The following is a 25,068-nucleotide window of genomic DNA, read 5'->3' on the forward strand; positions in this document are numbered from 1 at the left end:
AGACATTTAATAAACAGGCCTCTATGTATAATAGCACATAAAAAAAACTCACACATAGATATTCACACTCTCTATCTCACACACACACACTCTCTCACACACACTCACACACAATACTCTCTCACGTACACTCTCTCTCTTTCACACACAGAATTGCCTGGTATTTCAGCGCTGGACTGACCGTAATAGGCGGGATTAGACTGATATACTACTCTGTGAAAAGCATTACTGGGCTAAAAAGAAGCTACACCCAGGTGGTAAGTCACCAGGATAACAATGGTATTGAGTCGGTTTTTTGTTCCTGTGAGTGCTCTTCTCTATATGTATTTAGTCTCTCTCACCCACACACACACATACATACATACACTCTCTCACACACACACATACACTCTCACACACACACACATACATACACTCTCTCACACACACACACATACATACATACATACACTCTCTCACACACACACATATACTCTGACACACACACACACATACATACATACACTCTCTCACACACACACACTCTCACACACACACACATACATACATACATACACTCTCTCACACACACACATATACTCACACACACACACATACATACATACACTCTCTCACACACACACACATATACTCTGACACACACACACATACATACACTCTAGTACGATCGGGTTGACTGACACGCCCCTGCTGGCGGCTCATTGGCCGCGAGTCTGCAGGGAGCGGCGTTGCACCAGCAGCTCTTGTGAGCTGCTGGTGCAATGCTGAATACGGCGAGCGTATTGCTCGCCGTATTCAGCGAGGTCTGGTGGACCTGATCCGCACTGTCGGATCAGGTCCGCCAGACTTTGATAAATTGGGGCCAAAGACTGAACATGAGGCAAAGAGAGGGCTGCCATTTAGCAGGTATTCTAAAGGAACATCATCTTGTCAGAGACTAAGCAGCCTTGAACGTTAGCACTGTATTTTGAACACTGGGAAGTAGGGATAGGAAATGTTTTACCACAATTCTTAAACATAATCAATGTTGGTCACATTTGTTTTAAACAGATGCTGAACATTTGTCAAACATTCAACATTTGTTTTTGTAAAAAAAAAATGTTAATTTTCTGTTGCATTCAATTATCAACTGGATCTCTTGAATGTTAAATTTTAATGTGGATGTGGGAATAAATACTCAGATTATAAATTCTGGGGGTCGATCCGATAAAAATCGTCGCCCGCAAAAGCCGGCGACGCCAATATTTGCGCTGGTTTGATATCACATATACGGCGTAACCTAGAAGTTACGCCCGTATATTTCTGCCGTCGCCCATAGTTTTTTGGGCTATAGGCAGGTATACCAAACCAGCGCAGTTTGGTATCCAATATGCAGCGTAAGGACTTACGTGGCGAAAATGGAGAAAACTTACTCCATTTTCACCTCGCCACAAAAAGCAGCCGTAAGTAGCCTTACGCTGACTATTGGAGCCCCGTAACTCCCTAAACTAGCTAGAAAATAAACCTAACACCTAACGCATGCGCAATGTCTATCTACCTGTCAACCGCGATCTCCACCCCCCCCCGAAATCCCTAATAAAGTTATTAACCCCTAAACCGCCGCACCCGGACCCCGCCGCCATCTACATAAACTAACCCCCTACTGTGAGCCCCTAAAACCGCCGCAATCTACTTTATCTATCCCCTAATCTGACCCCTAAAACCGCCGCCACCTATATAAAAATTATTAACCCCTAATCTAATCCCCCTATACCGCCGCCACCTATATTAATATTATTAACCCCTAATTTAATCTACCTACCCCGCCGCCAGCTATATTATCTATATTAACCCTAAGTATATTATAGTTAATATAGTTATTACATTATATATATTAACTATATTAACCCTAATTATATTAGGGTTAATATAGTTAATATAGTTACTATAGTATTTATATTAACTATATTAACTCTATCTAACCCTAACACCCCTAACTAAATTTATATTAAATTAATCTAATTCATATTATAAACTAAAATATTCCTATTTAAATCTAAATACTTACCTATAAAATAAACCCTAAGATAGCTACAATATAATTAATAATTACATTGTAGCTATGTTAGGGTTAATATTTATTTTACAGGTAAATTGTTAATTATTTTAACTAGGTCTAATAGCTATTAAATAGTTATTAACTATTTAATAGCTACCTAGTTAAAATAATTACCCAATTACCTGTAAAATAAATCCTAACCTAAGTTACAAATACACCTACACTATCAAGAAATTAAATAAACTACAAATATCTATCTAAAAACAGAATTTATGTTTACCTGATAAATTACTTTCTCCAACGGTGTGTCCGGTCCACGGCGTCATCCTTACTTGTGGGATATTCTCTTCCCCAACAGGAAATGGCAAAGAGCCCAGCAAAGCTGGTCACATGATCCCTCCTAGGCTCCGCCTACCCCAGTCATTCGACCGACGTTAAGGAGGAATATTTGCATAGGAGAAACCATATGGTACCGTGGTGACTGTAGTTAAAGAAAATAAATTATCAGACCTGATTAAAAAAACCAGGGCGGGCCGTGGACCGGACACACCGTTGGAGAAAGTAATTTATCAGGTAAACATAAATTCTGTTTTCTCCAACATAGGTGTGTCCGGTCCACGGCGTCATCCTTACTTGTGGGAACCAATACCAAAGCTTTAGGACACGGATGAAGGGAGGGAGCAAATCAGGTCACCTAAATGGAAGGCACCATGGTTTGCAAAACCTTTCTCCCAAAAATAGCCTCAGAAGAAGCAAAAGTATCAAACTTGTAAAATTTGGTAAAAGTGTGCAGTGAAGACCAAGTCGCTGCCCTACATATCTGATCAACAGAAGCCTCGTTCTTGAAGGCCCATGTGGAAGCCACAGCCCTAGTGGAATGAGCTGTGATTCTTTCGGGAGGCTGCCGTCCGGCAGTCTCGTAAGCCAATCTGATGATGCTTTTAATCCAAAAGGAGAGAGAGGTAGAAGTTGCTTTTTGACCTCTCCTTTTACCGGAATAAACAACAAACAAGGAAGATGTTTGTCTAAAATCCTTTGTAGCTTCTAAATAGAATTTTAGAGCGCGAACAACATCCAAATTGTGCAACAAACGTTCCTTCTTTGAAACTGGTTTCGGACACAGAGAAGGTACGATAATCTCCTGGTTAATGTTTTTGTTAGAAACAACTTTTGGAAGAAAACCAGGTTTAGTACGTAAAACCACCTTATCTGCATGGAACACCAGATAAGGAGGAGAACACTGCAGAGCAGATAATTCTGAAACTCTTCTAGCAGAAGAAATTGCAACTAAAAACAAAACTTTCCAAGATAATAACTTAATATCAATGGAATGTAAGGGTTCAAACGGAACCCCCTGAAGAACTGAAAGAACTAAATTGAGACTCCAAGGAGGAGTCAAAGGTTTGTAAACAGGCTTAATTCTAACCAGAGCCTGAACAAAGGCTTGAACATCTGGCACAGCAGCCAGTTTTTTGTGAAGTAACACCGACAAGGCAGAAATCTGTCCCTTCAGGGAACTTGCAGATAATCCTTTTTCCAATCCTTCTTGAAGGAAGGATAGAATCCTAGGAATCTTAACCTTGTCCCAAGGGAATCCTTTAGATTCACACCAACAGATATATTTTTTCCAAATTTTGTGGTAAATCTTTCTAGTTACAGGCTTTCTGGCCTGAACAAGAGTATCGATAACAGAATCTGTGAACCCTCGCTTCGATAAAATCAAGCGTTCAATCTCCAAGCAGTCAGCTGGAGTGAAACCAGATTCGGATGTTCGAACGGACCCTGAACAAGAAGGTCTCGTCTCAAAGGTAGCTTCCAAGGTGGAGCCGATGACATATTCACCAGATCTGCATACCAAGTCCTGCGTGGCCATGCAGGAGCTATCAAGATCACCGACGCCCTCTCCTGATTGATCCTGGCTACCAGCCTGGGGATGAGAGGAAACGGCGGGAACACATAAGCTAGTTTGAAGGTCCAAGGTGCTACTAGTGCATCCACTAGAGCCGCCTTGGGATCCCTGGATCTGGACCCGTAGCAAGGAACTTTGAAGTTCTGACGAGAGGCCATCAGATCCATGTCTGGAATGCCCCACAGCTGAGTGACTTGGGCAAAGATTTCCGGATGGAGTTCCCACTCCCCCGGATGCAATGTCTGACGACTCAGAAAATCCGCTTCCCAATTTTCCACTCCTGGGATGTGGATAGCAGACAGGTGGCAGGAGTGAGACTCCGCCCATAGAATGATTTTGGTCACTTCTTCCATCGCTAGGGAACTCCTTGTTCCCCCCTGATGGTTGATGTACGCAACAGTTGTCATGTTGTCTGATTGAAACCGTATGAACTTGGCCCTTGCTAGCTGAGGCCAAGCCTTGAGAGCATTGAATATCGCTCTCAGTTCCAGAATATTTATCGGTAGAAGAGATTCTTCCCGAGACCAAAGACCCTGAGCTTTCAGGGATCCCCAGACCGCGCCCCAGCCCATCAGACTGGCGTCGGTCGTGACAATGACCCACTCTGGTCTGCGGAATGTCATCCCTTGTGACAGGTTGTCCAGGGACAGCCACCAACGGAGTGAGTCTCTGGTCCTCTGATTTACTTGTATCTTCGGAGACAAGTCTGTATAGTCCCCATTCCACTGACTGAGCATGCACAGTTGTAATGGTCTTAGATGAATGCGCGCAAAAGGAACTATGTCCATTGCCGCTACCATCAACCCGATCACTTCCATGCACTGAGCTATGGAAGGAAGAGGAACGGAAGGAAGTATCCGACAAGAGTCTAGAAGTTTTGTTTTTCTGGCCTCTGTCAGAAAAATCCTCATTTCTAAGGAGTCTATTATTGTTCCCAAGAAGGGAACCCTTGTTGACGGGGATAGAGAACTCTTTTCCACGTTCACTTTCCATCCGTGAGATCTGAGAAAGGCCAGGACAATGTCCGTGTGAGCCTTTGCTTGAGGAAGGGACGACGCTTGAATCAGAATGTCGTCCAAGTAAGGTACTACAGCAATGCCCCTTGGTCTTAGCACAGCTAGAAGGGACCCTAGTACCTTTGTGAAAATCCTTGGAGCAGTGGCTAATCCGAAAGGAAGCGCCACGAACTGGTAATGTTTGTCCAGGAATGCGAACCTTAGGAACCGATGATGTTCCTTGTGGATAGGAATATGTAGATACGCATCCTTTAAATCCACCGTGGTCATGAATTGACCTTCCTGGATGGAAGGAAGAATAGTTCGAATGGTTTCCATCTTGAACGATGGAACCTTGAGAAACTTGTTTAAGATCTTGAGATCTAAGATTGGTCTGAACGTTCCCTCTTTTTTGGGAACTATGAACAGATTGGAGTAGAACCCCATCCCTTGTTCTCTTAATGGAACAGGATGAATCACTCCCATTTTTAACAGGTCTTCTACACAATGTAAGAATGCCTGTCTTTTTATGTGGTCTGAAGACAACTGAGACCTGTGGAACCTCCCCCTTGGGGGAAGTCCCTTGAATTCCAGAAGATAACCTTGGGAGACTATTTCTAGCGCCCAAGGATCCAGAACATCTCTTGCCCAAGCCTGAGCGAAGAGAGAGAGTCTGCCCCCCACCAGATCCGGTCCCGGATCGGGGGCCAACATTTCATGCTGTCTTGGTAGCAGTGGCAGGTTTCTTGGCCTGCTTTCCCTTGTTCCAGCCTTGCATTGGTCTCCAAGCTGGCTTGGCTTGAGAAGTATTACCCTCTTGCTTAGAGGACGTAGCACCTTGGGCTGGTCCGTTTCTACGAAAGGGACGAAAATTAGGTTTATTTTTTGCCTTGAAAGGCCGATCCTGAGGAAGGGCGTGGCCCTTACCCCCAGTGATATCAGAGATAATCTCTTTCAAGTCAGGGCCAAACAGCGTTTTCCCCTTGAAAGGAATGTTAAGTAGCTTGTTCTTGGAAGACGCATCAGCCGACCAAGATTTCAACCAAAGCGCTCTGCGCGCCACAATAGCAAACCCAGAATTCTTAGCCGCTAACCTAGCCAATTGCAAAGTGGCGTCTAGGGTGAAAGAATTAGCCAATTTGAGAGCATTGATTCTGTCCATAATCTCCTCCAAAGGAGGAGAATCACTATCGACCGCCTTTATCAGATCATCGAACCAGAAACATGCGGCTGTAGCGACAGGGACAATGCATGAAATTGGTTGTAGAAGGTAACCTTGCTGAACAAACATCTTTTTAAGCAAACCTTCTAATTTTTTATCCATAGGATCTTTGAAAGCACAACTATCCTCTATGGGTATAGTGGTGCGTTTGTTTAAAGTGGAAACCGCTCCCTCGACCTTGGGGACTGTCTGCCATAAGTCCTTTCTGGGGTCGACCATAGGAAACAATTTTTTAAATATGGGGGGAGGGACGAAAGGAATACCGGGCCTTTCCCATTCTTTATTAACAATGTCCGCCACCCGCTTGGGTATAGGAAAAACTTCTGGGAGCCCCGGCACCTCTAGGAACTTGTCCATTTTACATAGTTTCTCTGGGATGATCAACTTGTCACAATCATCCAGAGTGGATAATACCTCCTTAAGCAGAATGCGGAGATGTTCCAACTTAAATTTAAATGCAATCACATCGGGTTCAGCCTGTTGAGAAATGTTCCCTGAATCAGTAATTTCTCCCTCAGACAAAACCTCCCTGGCCCCATCAGACTGGGTTAGGGGCCCTTCAGAAATATTATTATCAGCGTCGTCATGCTCTTCAGTATCTAAAACAGAGCAGCCGCGCTTACGCTGATAAGTGTTCATTTTGGCTAAAATGTTTTTGACAGAATTATCCATTACAGCCGTTAATTGTTGCATAGTAAGGAGTATTGGCGCGCTAGATGTACTAGGGGCCTCCTGAGTGGGCAAGACTCGTGTAGACGAAGGAGGGAATGATGCAGTACCATGCTTACTCCCCTCACTTGAGGAATCATCTTGGGCATCATTGTCATTGTCACATAAATCACATTTATTTAAATGAATAGGAATTCTGGCTTCCCCACATTCAGAACACAGTCTATCTGGTAGTTCAGACATGTTAAACAGGCATAAACTTGATAACAAAGTACAAAAAACGTTTTAAAATAAAACCGTTACTGTCACTTTAAATTTTAAACTGAACACACTTTATTACTGCAATTGCGAAAAAACATGAAGGAATTGTTCAAAATTCACCAAATTTTCACCACAGTGTCTTAAAGCCTTAAAAGTATTGCACACCAAATTTGGAAGCTTTAACTCTAAGCCATCTCCGTGGAGATGTTGCCTGTACAACGGCAAAGAGAATGACTGGGGTAGGCGGAGCCTAGGAGGGATCATGTGACCAGCTTTGCTGGGCTCTTTGCCATTTCCTGTTGGGGAAGAGAATATCCCACAAGTAAGGATGACGCCGTGGACCGGACACACCTATGTTGGAGAAAATACAATTAAATTAACTAAACTAAACAAACACTAAATTACAAAAAATAAAAAAAAGATTACAAGATTTTTAAGCTAATTACACCTATTCTAAGCCCCCTAATAAAATAATAAAGCCCCCCAAAATAAAAAAATTCCCTGCCCTATTCTAAATTAAAAAAAAGTTCAAAGCTCTTTACCTTACCAGCCCTTAAAAGGGCCTTTTGTGGGGCATGCCCCAAAGAATTCAGCTCTCTTGCATTTAAAAACATATACAATACCCCCCCCCATTACAACCCACCACCCACATACCCCTATTCTAAACCCACCCAAACCCCCCTTAAAAAAGCCTAACACTACCCCCCTGAAGATCTCCCTACCTTGTCTTCACCACACCGGGCCGAACTCCTCATCCGATCCGGGCGATGTCTTGCTCCAAGCGGCAAAGAAGAATTCTTCCTCCGGCGACGTCTTCCTCCAAGCGGCAAAGAAGAATTCTTCCTCCGGCGACGTCTTCCTCCAAGCGGCAAAGAAGAATTCTTCCTCCGGCGACGTCTTCCTCCAAGCGGCAGCAAAGTCTTCATCCTTCCGGCGGCATCTTCAATCTTCTTTCTTGGCTCCCACGCCGCGGAGCATCCATCCCGGCCGACGACTGAACGACGAATGAGGTACCTTTAAATGACGTCATCCAAGATGGCATCAGCCAATCGGAATTCGGCGGACGCCATCTTGGATGACGTCATTTAAAGGTACCTCATTCGTCGTTCAGTCGTCGGCCGGGATGGATGCTCCGCGGCGGCGGAGCCAAGAAAGAAGATTGAAGATGCCGCCGGAAGGATGAAGACTTTGCTGCCGCTTGGAGGAAGACGTCGCCGGAGGAAGAATTCTTCTTTGCCGCTTGGAGGAAGACGTCGCCGGAGGAAGAATTCTTCTTTGCCGCTTGGAGGAAGACGTCGCCGGAGGAAGAATTCTTCTTTGCCGCTTGGAGGAAGACGTCGCCGGAGGAAGAATTCTTCTTTGCCGCTTGGAGCAAGACATCGCCCGGATCGGATGAGGAGTTCGGCCCGGTGTGGTGAAGACAAGGTAGGGAGATCTTCAGGGGGGTAGTGTTAGGCTTTTTTAAGGGGGGTTTGGGTGGGTTTAGAATAGGGGTATGTGGGTGGTGGGTTGTAATGGGGGGGTATTGTATATGTTTTTAAATGCAAGAGAGCTGAATTCTTTGGGGCATGCCCCACAAAAGGCCCTTTTAAGGGCTGGTAAGGTAAAGAGCTTTGAACTTTTTTTTTATTTAGAATAGGGCAGGGAATTTTTTTATTTTGGGGGGCTTTATTATTTTATTAGGGGGCTTAGAATAGGTGTAATTAGCTTAAAAATCTTGTAATCTTTTTTTTATTTTTTGTAATTTAGTGTTTGTTTTTTTTTGTAATTTAGTTTAGTTAATTTAATTGTATTTTTAGATAGATATTTGTAGTTTATTTAATTTCTTGATAGTGTAGGTGTATTTGTAACTTAGGTTAGGATTTATTTTACAGGTAATTGGGTAATTATTTTAACTAGGTAGCTATTAAATAGTTAATAACTATTTAATAGCTATTAGACCTAGTTAAAATAATTAACAATTTACCTGTAAAATAAATATTAACCCTAACATAGCTACAATGTAATTATTAATTATATTGTAGCTATCTTAGGGTTTATTTTATAGGTAAGTATTTAGATTTAAATAGGAATATTTTAGTTTATAATATGAATTAGATTAATTTAATATAAATTTAGTTAGGGGTGTTAGGGTTAGATAGAGTTAATATAGTTAATATAAATACTATAGTAACTATATTAACTATATTAACCCTAATATAATTAGGGTTAATATAGTTAATATATATAATGTAATAACTATATTAACTATAATATACTTAGGGTTAATATAGATAATATAGCTGGCGGCGGGGTAGGTAGATTAAATTAGGGCTTAATCATTTTAATAGAGATGGCGGCGGTATAAGGGGCTTACATTAGGGGTTAATAATATTAATAGAGATGGCGGCGGTGTTAGGGGCTCACTTTAGGGGGTTATAGATTTAATATAGCTGGCGGCGGGGTACGGGAGCGACGGTTTAGGGGTTAATAACTTTAAAAAAGGGATGATTTTAAATTACATTAACAGCTTTAGTTCAGAGAAACAAATCATATTTTCAACTCCAGTAAACTAATTTTTGAACACAGGTAACTGCCATAGGCATAGATAACTTGTATGAAGAAGACAGATCAAGCTCTCAATGAGGTAAATATTCCGAATATTTTATGCATAATAAACTGATTTTATTTCCCCAAACCCACAATATATGCTAAAGCAAACTGAGATTATGAATGAAAAACTGAGCGATTCTCACATTTCCCTACACATATTTGTTGTGAAAAGCTGCAGAAGTGACAAGTCTTGTAATATTCAGGTAATGCCTTAAGGGCAGTATAAGGCTTAAAACAAATGCATTTCTGGGGCAGCACAATTTCTGGAGATTATGTACTGTATATGCCATTTCCTACAGCAGCCATCTACTTTACCTGCTAATAACAATCAGCTAGATTACGAGTTTTGCGTTATAAGTCCAATATCATCGTTATGGCCCATAACGCTTAATTTCCCATAACGCTGCTATTACAAGTCTTGTCGGTATAGGTGTACCGCACACCTTTTACGCAAAGTCAGTACCGCACTTTTAAAAACGTCCTTTTTCAATGGCACTCCCATAGCGCCGGTATTACGAGTTTGCCTGGGAGGCCAAAAAGTAAGCGGTACACTCTATAACCACAAGATCCGTACCGCCATCTGAAGTCAGTAGTTATGAGTTTTACGTTACAAAGCTGTACCATAAAACTCAAAACTAAAGTGTTAAAAAGTACACTAACACCCATAAACTACCTATTAACCCCTAAACCGAGGCCCTCCCGCATCGCAAACACTATAATAAAATTATTAACCCCAAATCTGCCGCTCCGTACATCGCAGCCACTATTAAAATGTATTAACCCCTATTCCACCGCTCCACGGCATCGTCACCACTATAATAAACCTATTAACCCCTAAACCGCCACCCTCTTGCATCGCAAACACTATTTAAATATAATTAACCACTAATCTGCCGTCCGCCCACACAACCACTATAATAAACCTATTAACCCCTAAACCGCCAGCCCCCCCACAACAAAATATACTTAAATAAACTATTAACCCCTAAACAGAAAGCCACCCACAACGAAATATACTAAAATAAACTATTAACCCCTAAACCTAATGCCCCCTAACTTTATATTAAAATTACAATTTCCCTATCTTAATTTAAATTAAAACTTACCTGTCAAATTAAATAAATTAATTTTAAACTAACAATTAAACTAAGATAATCATTAAACTACAATTAAACTAACTACCAATTAAATTAAACTAAACTACACATTAAAAAAATCCTAACACTACTCTAAAAATTACAAAAAGTATCTAATTAAAAATAAATAAATAACTAAATTATAAAAAAACAAAAACCTAAATTACGAAAAAAAAAAAACAAATTATAAAAAATAAAAAATAATTACACCTAATCTAATAGCCCTATCAAAATAAAAAAGCACCCCCAAAATAAAAAAAACCCTAGCCGATAATAAACTACCAATGGCCCTTAAAAGGGCCTTTTGTGGGGCATTGCCCCAAAGATATCAGCTCTTTTCTTGTAAAAAAAATACAAACACCCCCCCAACAGTAAAACCCATCACCCCCACAACCAACCCCCCCAAATAAAATAACTATCTAAAAAAAAAAAAACATTGCCCATTAGAGCTGCTAAAATCCTATTGGCTGTTCCAATCAGCCAATAGGATTGAGCTCTCATCCTATTGGCTGATTAGAACAGCCAATAGGATTTTAGCAGCTCTAATCCTATTGGCTGATTGGAACAGCCAATAGGATTTAAGTAGCTCTAAGAAATCTTTAAGCCAATAGGAATTTAAACAACGCCATTTTGGATGACGTCACTTGCATTGAAGTTCCAGCTTACGGTGGCGACCGTATGAAGAGGATGCTCCGCGCCAGATGTCTTCAGAATGGACCTGCTCCGTGCCGGATGGATGAAGACATTTTGCCGCCTGGATGAGCACTTCGCCGGCTGGATGAAGATGGAAGAGGCCGTCCGGATGAAGACTTCTTGCCGCATGGATGAGGACTTCGCCATCTGGATGGATCCTTCAAGCGGGACATCAAGAACTGTAAGTGGATCGTCGGGGTTAGTGTCAGGTTTTTTTAAGGTTTTTTTTGGGTGGGTTTTATTTTAGTTTAGGGTCTGGGCATGTAAAAGAGCTAAATGCCCTTTTAAGGGCAATGCCCATACAAATGCTCTTTTCAGGGCAATGGGGAGCTTAGTTTTTTTTTTAGATAGTTATTTTATTTGGGGGGGGTTGGTTGTGGGGGTGGTGGGTTTTACTGTTGGAAGGGTGTTTGTATTTTTTTACAGTTAAAAGAGCTGATATCTTTGGGGCAATTGGTAGTTTATTGTAGGCTAGAGCTAGGGGGCTTTTTTATTTTGATAGGGCTATTAGAATAGGTGTATCTTTTTTATTTTTGATCATCTGTTTCTTGTTTTTTGTAATTTAGTGTTTGTTTTTTTATGTAATTTAGATATTTTTATTTTTATTAATTTTAGTGCTTATTTTGTTTGTAATTTTAGGTTTTAGTGTAAGGCAGCTTAGGTTTTATTTCGCAGGTAAGTTTGTATTTATATTAACTAGGTAGTTAGTAAATAGTTAATAACTATTTACTAACTAGTCTACCTAGTTAAAATAAATACAAACTTACCTGTGAAATAAAAATAAAATCTAAGCTAGCTACAATATAACTAATAGTTATTTTGTAGCTAGCTTAGGTTTTATTTCACAGGTAAGTATTTAGTTTAAATAGTTATTATTTAGTTAATAATTGTAACTTTAGTTTAGCTCTATTTTAATTATGTTAAAGTTAGGGGGTTGTAGGCTTAGGGTTACGTTAGGGTTAGGTTTAGGGGTTAATTGATATATTTAGTGGTAGTGATGTGGGAGGCCAGAGGTTTAGGGGTTAATAACTTTAGTATAGTGGCAGTGACATTGGGAGCTGCAGATTAGGGGTTAATAGTTTTATGTAGGTGGCGGCGATGTTGGGGATGGCAGATTAGGGGTTAATAACTGTATGTAGGTGGCGGCAATGTCAGGGGCAGCAGATTAGAGGTTAATAACTGTATGTAAGTGATGGTGATATTGGGGGGTGGCAGATTAGGGGTTAATAACTTATGTAGGTGGCGGCGATGTCAGGGGCGGCGGATTATCAGTGATTAGACTCAGGGTTTATGTTAGGGTGTTATTTTTATTTCCCCATAGACTTCAATGGGGCTGCGTTACAAAGCTTTTATTTTCTCGATCGCAGGTGTTAGGCTTTTTTTTTGCCGGCTCTCCCCATTGATGTCTATGGGGAATTCGTGCACGAGCACGTCAAAGCAGGGCTTGATTTGCGTGCGGTATGGAGCTCAACGCCACCATTTCGCCCGCACAAGCCTGCTTTTTTTAAACTTGTAATAGCAGCGCTATAGGGAGGTGAAATAACACTGCTTTTGTGGCTGTCGTTAAAATCCCTATAGCGCTTAAAACCCTTAATTTAGCTGAAAGTAAGTAAATATTTAGAAGCTCAGATAACACCATTCTTACAGTTATTCCAGTATAAGGCAGCGTATTACTTATTTATGTATTTATTTTTTCTATGAAACTCCAGCACTTAGTACTGGAACACAGGTGTGTAAAATGTATTCCATTCACAGACACTCATGGGACTTACAATAAAACACTTATCTTTCTTTCATCTCTTGATCCTCTAAGACTTAGCAGATCTGCATTATGGAAGTATGCATGATAATTACCCGACCAAAGGATGCAGCATTTGTGCTGAACTTAAAGGGACAGTCAACACTTAATAAATGGTAGATAAAATGATGTATTCAAAGCAAAGATTAGACTGAAAATAACAAGTTTTTTTTTTTTAAATGATAGAATTTATTTAAATATTGACAAAATAAGTGTAAAGTTTTAGTTTTAATAAAGTAATGGATGCCGGCATGCATATACTTCCCAGGGGTTAGGATGCCTGCCCTATGTCCCTTCGCCCTATGTCCCCCTCTTGCCTAGCTCCGCCTATGACACGCAAACTAACTAATGAAATTATATTGCAAATAACTTCCACTATGCACAGATAAACCTTTTTATAGTTAATTAAAGGGACACAAAACCCCAAAAATGTATTTCATAAATTAGATGGAGCATACACTGTATTATTTTTATTCTCTTGGTATCTTTTGTTGATAGAGAACCAATGCACTACCGGGAGCTAGCTTAACACATTGGTAAGCTAATGACAACAAGCATAAGTGTGCAGTCGCCAATCAGCAGCTAATTCCCAGCTCCTGAGCCTACATAGGTATGTATTTAAAAAAAAGGATACAAAGAGAACTAAGCAAATAAGACAATAGAAGTATAATGAAAAGTTGTTTACAATCATATGCTCTGTTTAAATCATGAATGAAAAAATAAGGGTTTCACATCAATTGGATTCACAACTGTAAAATGCTTACCATTTTCATCATGACCACTAGCCTCCGGAGTACCTTGCCTCTGGTCATCTTCCGGTGCTTCAGGATATATTACAGCTGTGTCGCCTTGTTGCAAGAACTCATCTACATTGGGATCATGGTTTTGTTCATTTTCTGCATCGGAATCACATTCCTCATCTTTCACTGAAAATATAAACAGAATGTACAAAAAACATCACTACACTGTAGCTTTAAAAAACGTTGTAGATTGAACATGAGTCAGATGCATGAAGCAGAAGGTTTTATTAACTCTTTGAGTACTAAGCACTTTCCCACCTGGGTGCTAAGATTTTTTTTCAGACCCCCAAGGCTTACACTGTTGGAAAGGTTAGGCGATTACCTTTCCAACGGTGGGTTTTTGGGGTCTGTAGCTGCTTGGATGCCTGAGATACAGGCTTCTAAGCAGCATGCCCCCTGCTCCTATACTTAACATTGTTAAGTATAAATAAAGTTGCGCTGTGACGTCATCACGAAATTGCGCGTGATGTCACCACGCAAAACTGGAAGCCCCGGCGATGCCTGTCACTCTACAGGCACGATCGCCGGGGTAGGAGCGGGTGGGAACCCCCAGATCTCCCTCAAGGTGGGAGAGTGCTAGTGACGGCTCTGAGTCGTCATTAGCACCAGAGTGGGAAACTCTGTGACGGCTCAGAGCCATCATTATCACTCAAAGGGTTAAGGCATGACACCAAAACACTAGAAATTTTTTTTTTAAAGGGATAGAAAGGTCAAAACTGAAATGTACATGGGTGTATTTCAATGTGAAATAGAAGCATTTTTGCAATATACTTCCATTATCAAAAATGTTTCTAGTAATAAGTTATTACTGTTTTTCTGGGGCATACACACATATGCTGAGAGGACCTGTGCACCAGTATTCAAGCTCAGAGAGCTGAAGATAGTGTGTATTGCTTCTGCAAAGACTTTATTTCTCAATACACAGAAATTGCTTTTGTGATCTAACAAAAGCAGGCGCAAAATAAATAAAAGCCCTCTGGAAGCAATTATAAAAATCTTTCTGCCTGCGCTACAAAGCTAAGTATCAAAATGAATCTTTAAAAGTAACACTTAGACCAACTTATATTAATGATACATTTTAATAACTGGAAATATATACACCAAAAAACACACAAATGTAGACCACCGGTGGTCACCAAAAAAATAGAAAATCGTAAAATGTCTATGAATGCCTAAAAAAGTTCCATATAGTGGATGGAAGTCTCCAGTGAACAATAATGACTAAGGGGCCAAATTATCAAGCCCTGTTTCTGTGCCTCGCCAGAAACAGAAGTTATAAAGCGGCGGTCTAAAGACCACTGCTCAATAACTAGTTCCCTGCCTCTGAGGCTGCGGACATCAATCCGCCCAATCCTATCGGGCTGATTGACACCTCCTGCTAGCAGCCGATTGGCTGCGAATCTGCAGGGGGCGCATTGCACAAGCAGTTCACAATAACTGCTTGTGCAATGATAAATGCCGACAGCATATGCTGTTGGCATTTATCGATGTGCGGCGGACATGATACTCTACATTGTATCATATCCGCTCACACTTTCATAACTCCACCCCTAAATCCGTATGAAAAATGAAACTACTGCTGATAACAATAATCTCGCTGTTAAGTAGCACTCGTTTTACAACTCACGGGTTTCAGGATTTTACGTGTCTTTCCCCAGCAAAGGACTATAGAACCGCTGTAGCCGATTGCTTTGAAATCTAGCCGTGTAAGGCGGGTTTACCGATTCAGCGTACTTCCTTCGTGGGGTTGTCAATTTTCCTTCCGCATATCGCTGAGTCAATCCTCATAGGCTCTTAACTTTGCGGGTAAATTTAAAAATGACAGGAGAGTTTTTTGAGAGCGCTCTGTGTCAATAGACCTTAGAATCCAAATCCAGCTATAACATCAACGCGTTTCAGCCGATTATGGCTTTGCTGGGGGAGAGACAAGTGAAATCCTGGAACCCGTGAGTTGTAAAACGAGTGCTACTTAACAGCGAGTTTATTGTTATCAGCAGTAGTTTCATTTTTTTATACCAACTTAGTCATTATTGTTCACTGAAAACTTCCATCCACTATATGGAACTTTTTTAGGCATTCATAGACATTTTACGATTTTCTATGTTTTTGGTAACCCCCGTGGTCTACATTTGTGTGTTTTTTGGTGTACATATTTCCAGATATTAAAATGTATCATTAATATAAGTTGGTCTAAGTGTAACTTTTAAAGATTCATTTTGACACTTAGCTTCGTAGCGCAGGCAGAAATATTTTTATACAAAGACTTCATTTCTGTCATTCAAGCCACCACCTGAGAAGATATGCTGAAGAAAATAAGTAATACATTTATTAGAAGGAAAAAATGCTTCTATTTCACATTGAAATGCACCCATGCACATTTCATTTTTTACTTTTCTATCCCTTTAATAAAACAGGTTTTAGAATTAGGAAAGATATTCCCAGGACATAATTGAAAACGAGAGAAATCTCAATGTATTTTTCCTGGAAAAACATTTTATAAATATTAGTTTAAATTAGTATATAAAATGTCTAGAAAAAATATTCAATATCTACTTATACTGACATGAATGGACAAAATAACAAATGCTTAAATGTAACGTGTCCCTTTGTATTATCTGGCGTTATTGTTAAAATAGCTTCATTCAAAACTATTGCAACAACTGAGTTGACCTGCAGATTGTGAATTCTTCAAAGTACAACCAGCACCACTGAATTTGGCATTGGTTTACAAAAAATGAATATGGTAATCACTGAAATGATTGTGCTTATGTAGGAGTAAGCCACTTGCATTGGTTTACAAAAAATGAATATGGTAATCACTGAAATGATTGTGCTTATGTAGGAGTAAGCCACTTGCATTGGTTTACAAAAAATGAATATGGTAATCACTGAAATGATTGTGCTTATGTAGGAGTAAGCCACTTGCATTTAGACATTTAGAGCTGTTTTTGTTTCCCTAGGCACATTAAACACCTCGTTTCTTTTTACATATTGTGCTTTGTTTCACACTCCCTAGAAAAGCCAAAGAGCCAAATCTGTAATCAAAGCTACTTGATTTGCACCATTTGCAGGGTACAGGATTTGATTTTGGCCTCTCTAGGGAATGTGGGCCAAACACCAATTTTGCACAAAAGCAAGAGATTATTATCATTATTATTATTAGTTTGAAGAGCGACAACAGATTCCGCAGCTCTATATGTTTAATGCCATTTAAAGGTACATGAAACCCACAATTTTTCTTTCATGATTTAGATAGCGCATGCAATTTTAAACAACTTTCTAAATTACTTCTATTATCTAATGTGCTTCATTCTCTTGATATTCTTTGCTGAAAAGCATATCTAGATAGGCTTAGTAGCTGTTGATTGGTGGCTGCACATAGATGCCTCGTGTGATTGGCTCATCCATGTGCTTTGCTATTTTTAAACATAGGATATCTAAAAAAATTAAGCAAATTAGGTAATAGAAGTAAATTGGAATGTTGTTTAAAAATGTATTCTCTACCTGAATCATGAAAGAAAAGTTTTGGGTTTAGTGTCCCTTTAATGTTACAATTTTAGATGTGAGTGAACCTCCTCTCTTGCACTTTGTACTCTAGGTAATGAGTTGAAAGTGAAGGGAGGGCTTAAAGGGATAGTGAACCCACATTTGTTTCTTTCATGATTCAGATAGAGCATGCAATTTTAAGCAACTTTTTAATTTACTCTTACTATCAATGTTTCTTCATTCTCTTGGAATCTTTATTTAAAAAAGCAGGAATGTAAGCTTACGAGCCGGCCCATGTTTGGTTGTACTTGCTGATTGATGGCTAAATGGTATTCACCAATCAGCAAGCACTATCCAGGGTCTGAACCAAAAATGGGCCGGCTCGTAAGCTTACATTCCTGCTTATTCAAATAAAGATAGCAAAAAAACTAAGACAAATTGATAATAGGAGTAAATTAGAAAGTTGCTTAAAATTGCATGCTCTATCTGAATCATGAAAGAAAAAAATTTGGGTTCAGTATCCCTTTAAGAAAAAGGATTAACATCACAAGTAGGGCTGGGCGAATGTTTCGCAACATTCAAAAAATGAAACTAATTTTAACACATTTGTTCGTTCCTTTCGAATTTTGAATGTATTTACAACATTCTAATATTCGTTTAATATAATAGTGCTTTCTTTAAATGTAATATTCTATTCAAATTTTTTTAATAATTTGATTCAAATTATGCAATATTCGAATTTGAAATATTTGAATTTATATATATGTAATAGCATTAATAATGCTTTCTTTAAATGTAATATTCTAATTATGCTATATTCGAAATAGAAACATTCAAATTGATATATTTTATCTATTATGTATCAATTTACTAAATTCCCGACCAAATGAACTATTGAACTTCTGAATTGTATTTGTTAAATCAAATGTTACATTTGAAAATTTGAATGTGGACATTCGCTCTAATTATGAACATTCAAATTCGAAAGTGACATTTGAAAACTTTAAATAGCATTCGATTATAGAATTTTTAAGAATATTTGTTCTTATCAACATTCAATTATGTAAATGGCATTTCTACAATAACATTCGTTCTAACATTCAAATTTGAATATAAACACATTCCCCCATTCCTAATCACAAGGCTCAGTCCTTTAATAACCATGCAACAGTAGCTTTCTTATAAAATGTATAATAAGCAACTGAGAAATCTTTTTTCTGAGTCTTTGAAACTCTGGAATGTTAAAAAACTCTGGAATGTTAAAGTAGGACGATGCATGGCTGGGAAATCAATAAAGTCTGCACAAAATGTGTAAAGTTTTTACGCAGGAGTGGGAGAGGTTAACGAACAAGGCAGCAGGTCACAAGCAGAATAGAATGGGAGGTTCAAATAATATTTGCAAATAATGTTATAATACAGCATTGTCATAGGAGGGTTTCACACATTATGCCCTTTTCTGTCAAATCATTTGCACTCATTTATCACAATGAATTTAAACTGATGAAATAAAACAAGCACCTGTAATCCCAAGTTCATCTGCGTCAGCTTCAGGCCCCAGGATTTCATTGCCATCTGCCCCGTCTGTAACACACAATCAATTATGCCCCTTTAAATTAAGGACAATCAATGTTGCAATCAATTGCTGTCAAATTAGTGCATTTTATCAGAATGAACTTCTCATAAGGAAGCCATATACAGAACTGTAATCACACAGCAGTTGGTTATAAGTGCATAACCTTTTTACTTAGCTGTCTAAAACAATTGCAAGTGGTTAAAACAAGACCAATTCATTAAATAACTAACCGCTAGATTTAGAGTTTTGTCGGTAAAAATCCGCGTAGCTAACGCTGCTTTTTCCCCCCACGCACCCTTAGAACAACGCTGGTATTTAGAGTTGTCTGAGGGGCTGCGTTAGGCTCAAAAAAGGGTGCGTTGAGCCTAATTTAGCTCCACTTCAACCCTCAATACTAGCGTTGCTTATGGTAGCCATAAGCTGGAAAAACGTGCTTGTGCACGATATCCCCATAGGAAACAATGGGGCAGTTTGGGCTGAAAAAAAACCTAACACCTGCAAAAAGCAGAGTTCAGCTCCTAACGCAGCCCCATTGTTTCCTATGGGGAAACACTCTCTAAGTCTGCACCTAACACCCTAACATGAACCCCGAGTCTAAACACCCCTAACCTTACATTTATTAACCCCTAATCTGCCTCCCCCGACATTGTCGACACCTACATTATATTATTAACCCCTAATCTGGTGCTCCGGACACCGCCGACCCCTATATTATATTTATTAACCCCTAATCTGCCCCCCCCCCACGTCGCCGCTACCTAACTACACTTATTAACCCCTAATCTGCCGACCGGACCTCGCCGCCACTAGAATAAATGTATTAACCCCTAAACCACCACACTCCCGCCTCGCAAACACTAGAGTAAATAGTATTAACCCCTAATCTGCCCTCCCTAACATCGCCGCCACCTACCTACAATTATTAACCCTTAATCTCCCGCCTGACCGTCGCTGCTACTATAATAAAGTTATTAACCCCTAAACCTAAGTCTAACCCTAACACCCCCCTAACATAAATATAATTTAAAATAAACTAAATAATATTCCTAAAACTAACTAAATTATTCCTATTTAAAACTAAATACTTACCTATAAAATAAACCCTAATATAGCTACAATGTAACTAATAATTACATTGTAGCTATTTTAGGATTTATATTTATTTTACAGGCAACTTTGTATTTATTTTAACTAGGTAAAATAATTACAAAATTACCTGTAAAATAAATCTTAACCTAAGTTACAAATACACCTAATACTACACTATCAATAAATGAATTAAATAAATTACCTACAATTAGCTAAATTAAAATACAATAAAATAAACTATTTGAAAATACAAAAAAAACAAACACTAAATTACAAAAAATAAAAAAGAATTACAAGAAGTTTAAACGAATTACACCTAATCTAAGCCCCCTAATAAAATAAAAAAGCCCCCCCAAATAAAAAAAAATGCCCTACCATATTCTAAACTACCAAAGTAATCAGCTCTTTTACCAGCCCTTAAAAGGGCTTTTTGCGGGGCATTGCCCCAAAGTAATCAGCTCTTTTGCCAGAAAATAAAAATACAATACCCCCCCCAACATTACAACCCACCACCCACATACCCCTACTCTAACCCACCCAAACCCCCCATAAAAAAAACCTATAGCTAACCCCCTGAAGATCTCCCTACCTTGAGTCATCTTCACTCAGCCGAGCCGAATTCTTCATCCAAGGTGCGCAGAGGAGGTCCTTCATCCGGTAGAAGTCTTCATCCAAGCGGGGCAAGAAGAGGTCCTCCATCCGGTAGAAGTGTTCAATCTTCATCCATCCATCCGGAGCCATCTTCAAAGGAGCCGACGCAGAGCCATCCTCTTCAACCGACGACTTCAGGTTCCTTTAAGGGACGTCATCCAAGATCTTGGATGACGTCCCTTAAAGGAACCTTCATTTGTCGGGAAGTCGTCGGTTGAAGAGGATGGCTCCGCTTCGCTCCGGATGGATGAAGATTGAAGACGCCGCCTGGATGAACACTTCTACCGGATGGAGGACCTCTTCTTGCCCCGCTTGGATGAAGACTTCTACCGGATGAAGGACCTCCTCTGCGCACCTTGGATGAAGAATTCGGCTTGGTTGAGTGAAGACGACTCAAGGTAGGGAGATCTTCAGGGGGTTAGCGATAGTTTTTTTTAAGGGGGGTTTGGGTGGGTTAGAGTAGGGGTATGTGGGTGGTGGGTTGTAATGTTGGGGGGGTATTGTATTTTTATTTTCAGGCAAAAGAGCTGATTACTTTGGTAGTTTAGAATAGGGTAGGGGATTTTTTATTTTGGGGGCTTTTTTATTTTATTAGGGGGCTTAGATTAGGTGTAACTAGTTTAAACTTCTTGTAATTCTTTTTTATTTTTTGTAATTTAGTGGGGGGGTTTTTGTATTTTCAAATAGTTTATTTTATTGTATTTTAATTTAGCTAATTGTAGGTAATTTATTTAATTAATTTATTGATAGTGTAGTGTTAGGTGTATTTGTAATTTAGGTTAGGATTTATTTTACAGGTAATTTTGTAATTATTTTAACTAGGTAGCTATTAAATAGTTATTAACTATTTAATAGCTATTGTACCTAGTTAAAATAAATACAAAGTTACCTGTAAAATAAATATAAATCCTAAAATAGCTACAATGTAATTATTAGTTATATTGTAGCTATATTAGGGTTTATTTTATAGGTAAGTATTTAGTTTTAAATAGGAATAATTTAGTTAATTTTAGGAATATTATTTCGTTTATTTTAAATTATATTTATGTTAGGGGGGTGTTAGGGTTAGACTTAGGTTTAGGGGTTAATAACTTTATTATAGTAGCAGCGACGGTGCAGGCGGGAGATTAGGGGTTAATAATTGTAGGTAGGTGGCGGCGATGTTAGGGAGGGCAGATTAGGGGTTAATACTATTTATTCTAGTGTTTGCGAGGCAGGAGTGCGGCGGTTTAGGTGTTAATACATTTATTATAGTGGCGGCGAGGTCCGGTCGGCAGATTAGGGGTTAATAAGTGTAGTTAGGTAGCAGCGACGTTGGGGGGCAGATTATGGGTTAATAAATATGATATAGGGGTCGGCGATGTTAGGGGCAGCAGATTAGGGGCTCATAGGTATAATGTAGGTGGCGGCGGTGTCCGGTCGGCAGATTAGGGGTTAAAAAAATTTATTACAGTGGCGGCGATGTGGGGGGCCTCGGTTTAGGGGTACATAGGTAGTTTATGGGTGTTAGTGTACTTTAGAGCACAGTAGTTAAGAGCTTTATATTCCGGCATTAGCCCATAAAGCTCTTAACTACTCACTTTTTTTGGTGGTAGGAGTCTTGTCGGTAGAGGCTCTACTGCTCTCTTCTCCCAAGACCCCAAATACCGGCGTTAGGCAGATCCCATTGAAAAGATAGGATACACAATTGACGTAAGGGGATCTGCGGTAGCCTGGAGTCGCGGTAGGGAAGTGAGCGTTAGACCCTTTCCTGTCTGACTCTAAATACCAGCGGGCGGTAAAAAGCAGCGTTAGGACCCCTTAACGCTGCTTTTGACGGGTAACGCCAAACTCTAAATCTGGATGTATGAATCTAACATTTACATGCAATATAATATAACAGGCTGTCTGTAAATCTACAAATCTTTTTAAGGTACTTATGACTGTTGTGCATTACAAAACGCCAAAAAGGATGTAGTTTAGAAGCTCTGACTTTTTATTTTATATGCATAACCAGGAATGTGCATAGGTAAGTAAACTCCATATGTAAAAGAAAACTAAACATCTTCTAATAACAAGATTTTCTGCAGTTCTCCATTGGGTTAAGATTTTAGCAGTGTCTGAACATTATTAAAATAAAATGAACCTAGTTTGCTGCAATTGTTTTTAGAATTAAAGGGACATGAAACCCAAATTTTTTCTTTCATGATTAAGATAGAGAATACAATTTTAAACAACTTTCTAATTTACTTCTATTATCTAATCTGTTTCATTCTCATGGTATCATTTGTTGAAGGAGCAGCAATCACAATATATATGCAGCCACCAATCAACAGCTAGAACCTAGGTTCTCTGTTGCTCCTAAACTTGCCTAGATAAACATTTCAGCAAAAGATTACAAGAGAAGGAAGCAAATTAAATAATAGAAGTAAATAGGAAAGTTGTTTAAAATTGTATGCTCTGTCTGAATCATGAAATAAATTTTTTGGGTCTCATGTCCCTTTAAACCCCACCCACCACCTTTCTTATCTTGAAGAACCATTGTTTGATAACAAACTGCAAATCAGGTAGAGATGTGTTTCAATTGTAGTCTTGGAAAGCCTGTCATGTGCTCATTTGTTTTTTTTAGGACTGAAAATCCACAATTTTATAGACTTAAAGGGACAGTCAAGTCCAAAAAAAAACTTTCATGATTTTAATAGGGAATGTCATTTTAAACAACTTTCCATTTTACTTTTATCACCAATTTTGCTTTGTTCTCTTGGTATTCTTAGTTGAAAGCTAATTCTAGAAGGTTCATATGCTAATTTCTTAGACCTTGAAGACTGCCTCTAATCTGAATGCATTTTGACCACTAGAGGGCATTAGTTCATGTGTTTCATATAGATAACATTGAGCTCATGCTCGTAAAGTTACCCTGGAGTGAGCACTGACTGGCTAAAAAGCAAGTCTGTCAAAAGAACTGAAATAAGGGGGCAGTTTGCAGAGTCTTAGATACAAGATAATCACAGAGGTAAAAAGTGTATTCATATAACTGTGTTGGTTATACAAAACTGGGAATGGGTAATAAAGGGATTATCTATCTTTTAAAACAACAAAAATTCTGGTGTTGACTGTCCCTTTAAAGGGAATGTAAATTTAGGTTTTCAGTAAGCCTGCTAAACATTTCTGTATTATACCTTATACCTTATTAAGATTTTTAAGATCACAACTAATGTTTCTCCAATATATAAGAATAACATTTTCTACCCTTTTTGTACCGACTCCTCACAGACCCTACTTCCTTGTTCTACACTTGTTTAAGCTCGCTCACGATAAACAGTGGACCTGCGCATGCGCAAATCTTCGTTATTGATGTGAAGTGAGCAATTTCCAATGGGTTCCCTATTTAGCATGCACGTATTGTGAACGCGCATCTTGAATCAATCCTAAATATTTAGTTTAGCGCATATGCTGATTAAACTCATGACGTTTCACGAAAGGGGCTGAACACCCCAGGGGGGGGGGTGGGGGAATGCTGATTAGCGTATTGAATTTTTGTCAGCTGTCAATCAAGAAGGCAGTTTGGCGGGCGGTAGGAACGTTGCGAATCGTAAGAGCCTAAAAATATAGAAGTTGGCTTTATTATAACTTTAAAAAATATATATAAATGAAAGTATACCTTATTTTGTTAAATCTATGCTATGGCGTGACAAAATGTATTCAACATTCACTTTAAAATTACAGGAAAAGGGGGTAAAATAAATAATTATTAAAGTATATTGCACAATTGTTTTGTAAAGCATAATTGAGCATTTTAAGTTACAATCTCAGACTGTTTACTGTCCTTTACACTTTTTGAGGGATACTAAAACACATTTAGTTGTAAAAATAGAAATCTATTTTGTCAGAGCATTTTATTTTTTAAACAAATTAAAATATTTCACTATAAGTTTAACTACTTGATAAGGGTTAAGTTGCCCCATTCTGCTCCAGATCAGTATATAGTCTGTGATTGGAGAATACACATGTATGCCTGCTTCCCAGTTGTTCGGCAGCTGTATCTGCATCTGGAAAGGCACAGACGCATCTTTGCTGTGTTTTAACACATAGGAATTAGTTTAAAATAAAATGCCCATTATTGGGAACAAATTATCTTCAAGTAAACAAAAGTAGAGTTCAAAGTCAATGTGTTAAG

General features: G+C 39.0%; 1 protein-coding gene across 3 annotated transcripts in view; it reads right to left on the minus strand.

Annotated features, from left to right (window-relative positions):
- Positions 1 to 25,068, minus strand: part of ZEB1 (zinc finger E-box binding homeobox 1) — a 288,560-nt gene that overhangs the window by 97,743 nt on the left and 165,749 nt on the right. For all 3 annotated transcript variants that reach the window (XM_053713869.1, XM_053713871.1, XM_053713870.1), the window contains exons 3-4: positions 19,118 to 19,180; positions 14,078 to 14,239 (exon numbers count right to left, since the gene is read on the minus strand). In XM_053713869.1, coding sequence (XP_053569844.1) covers positions 14,078 to 14,239; positions 19,118 to 19,180 — 225 coding nt within the window. The remainder of the gene's footprint in view (positions 1 to 14,077; positions 14,240 to 19,117; positions 19,181 to 25,068) is intronic.

Source organism: Bombina bombina, chromosome 5 (assembly GCF_027579735.1).
Source record: "Bombina bombina isolate aBomBom1 chromosome 5, aBomBom1.pri, whole genome shotgun sequence".
Classification (NCBI taxonomy): domain Eukaryota; kingdom Metazoa; phylum Chordata; class Amphibia; order Anura; family Bombinatoridae; genus Bombina; species Bombina bombina.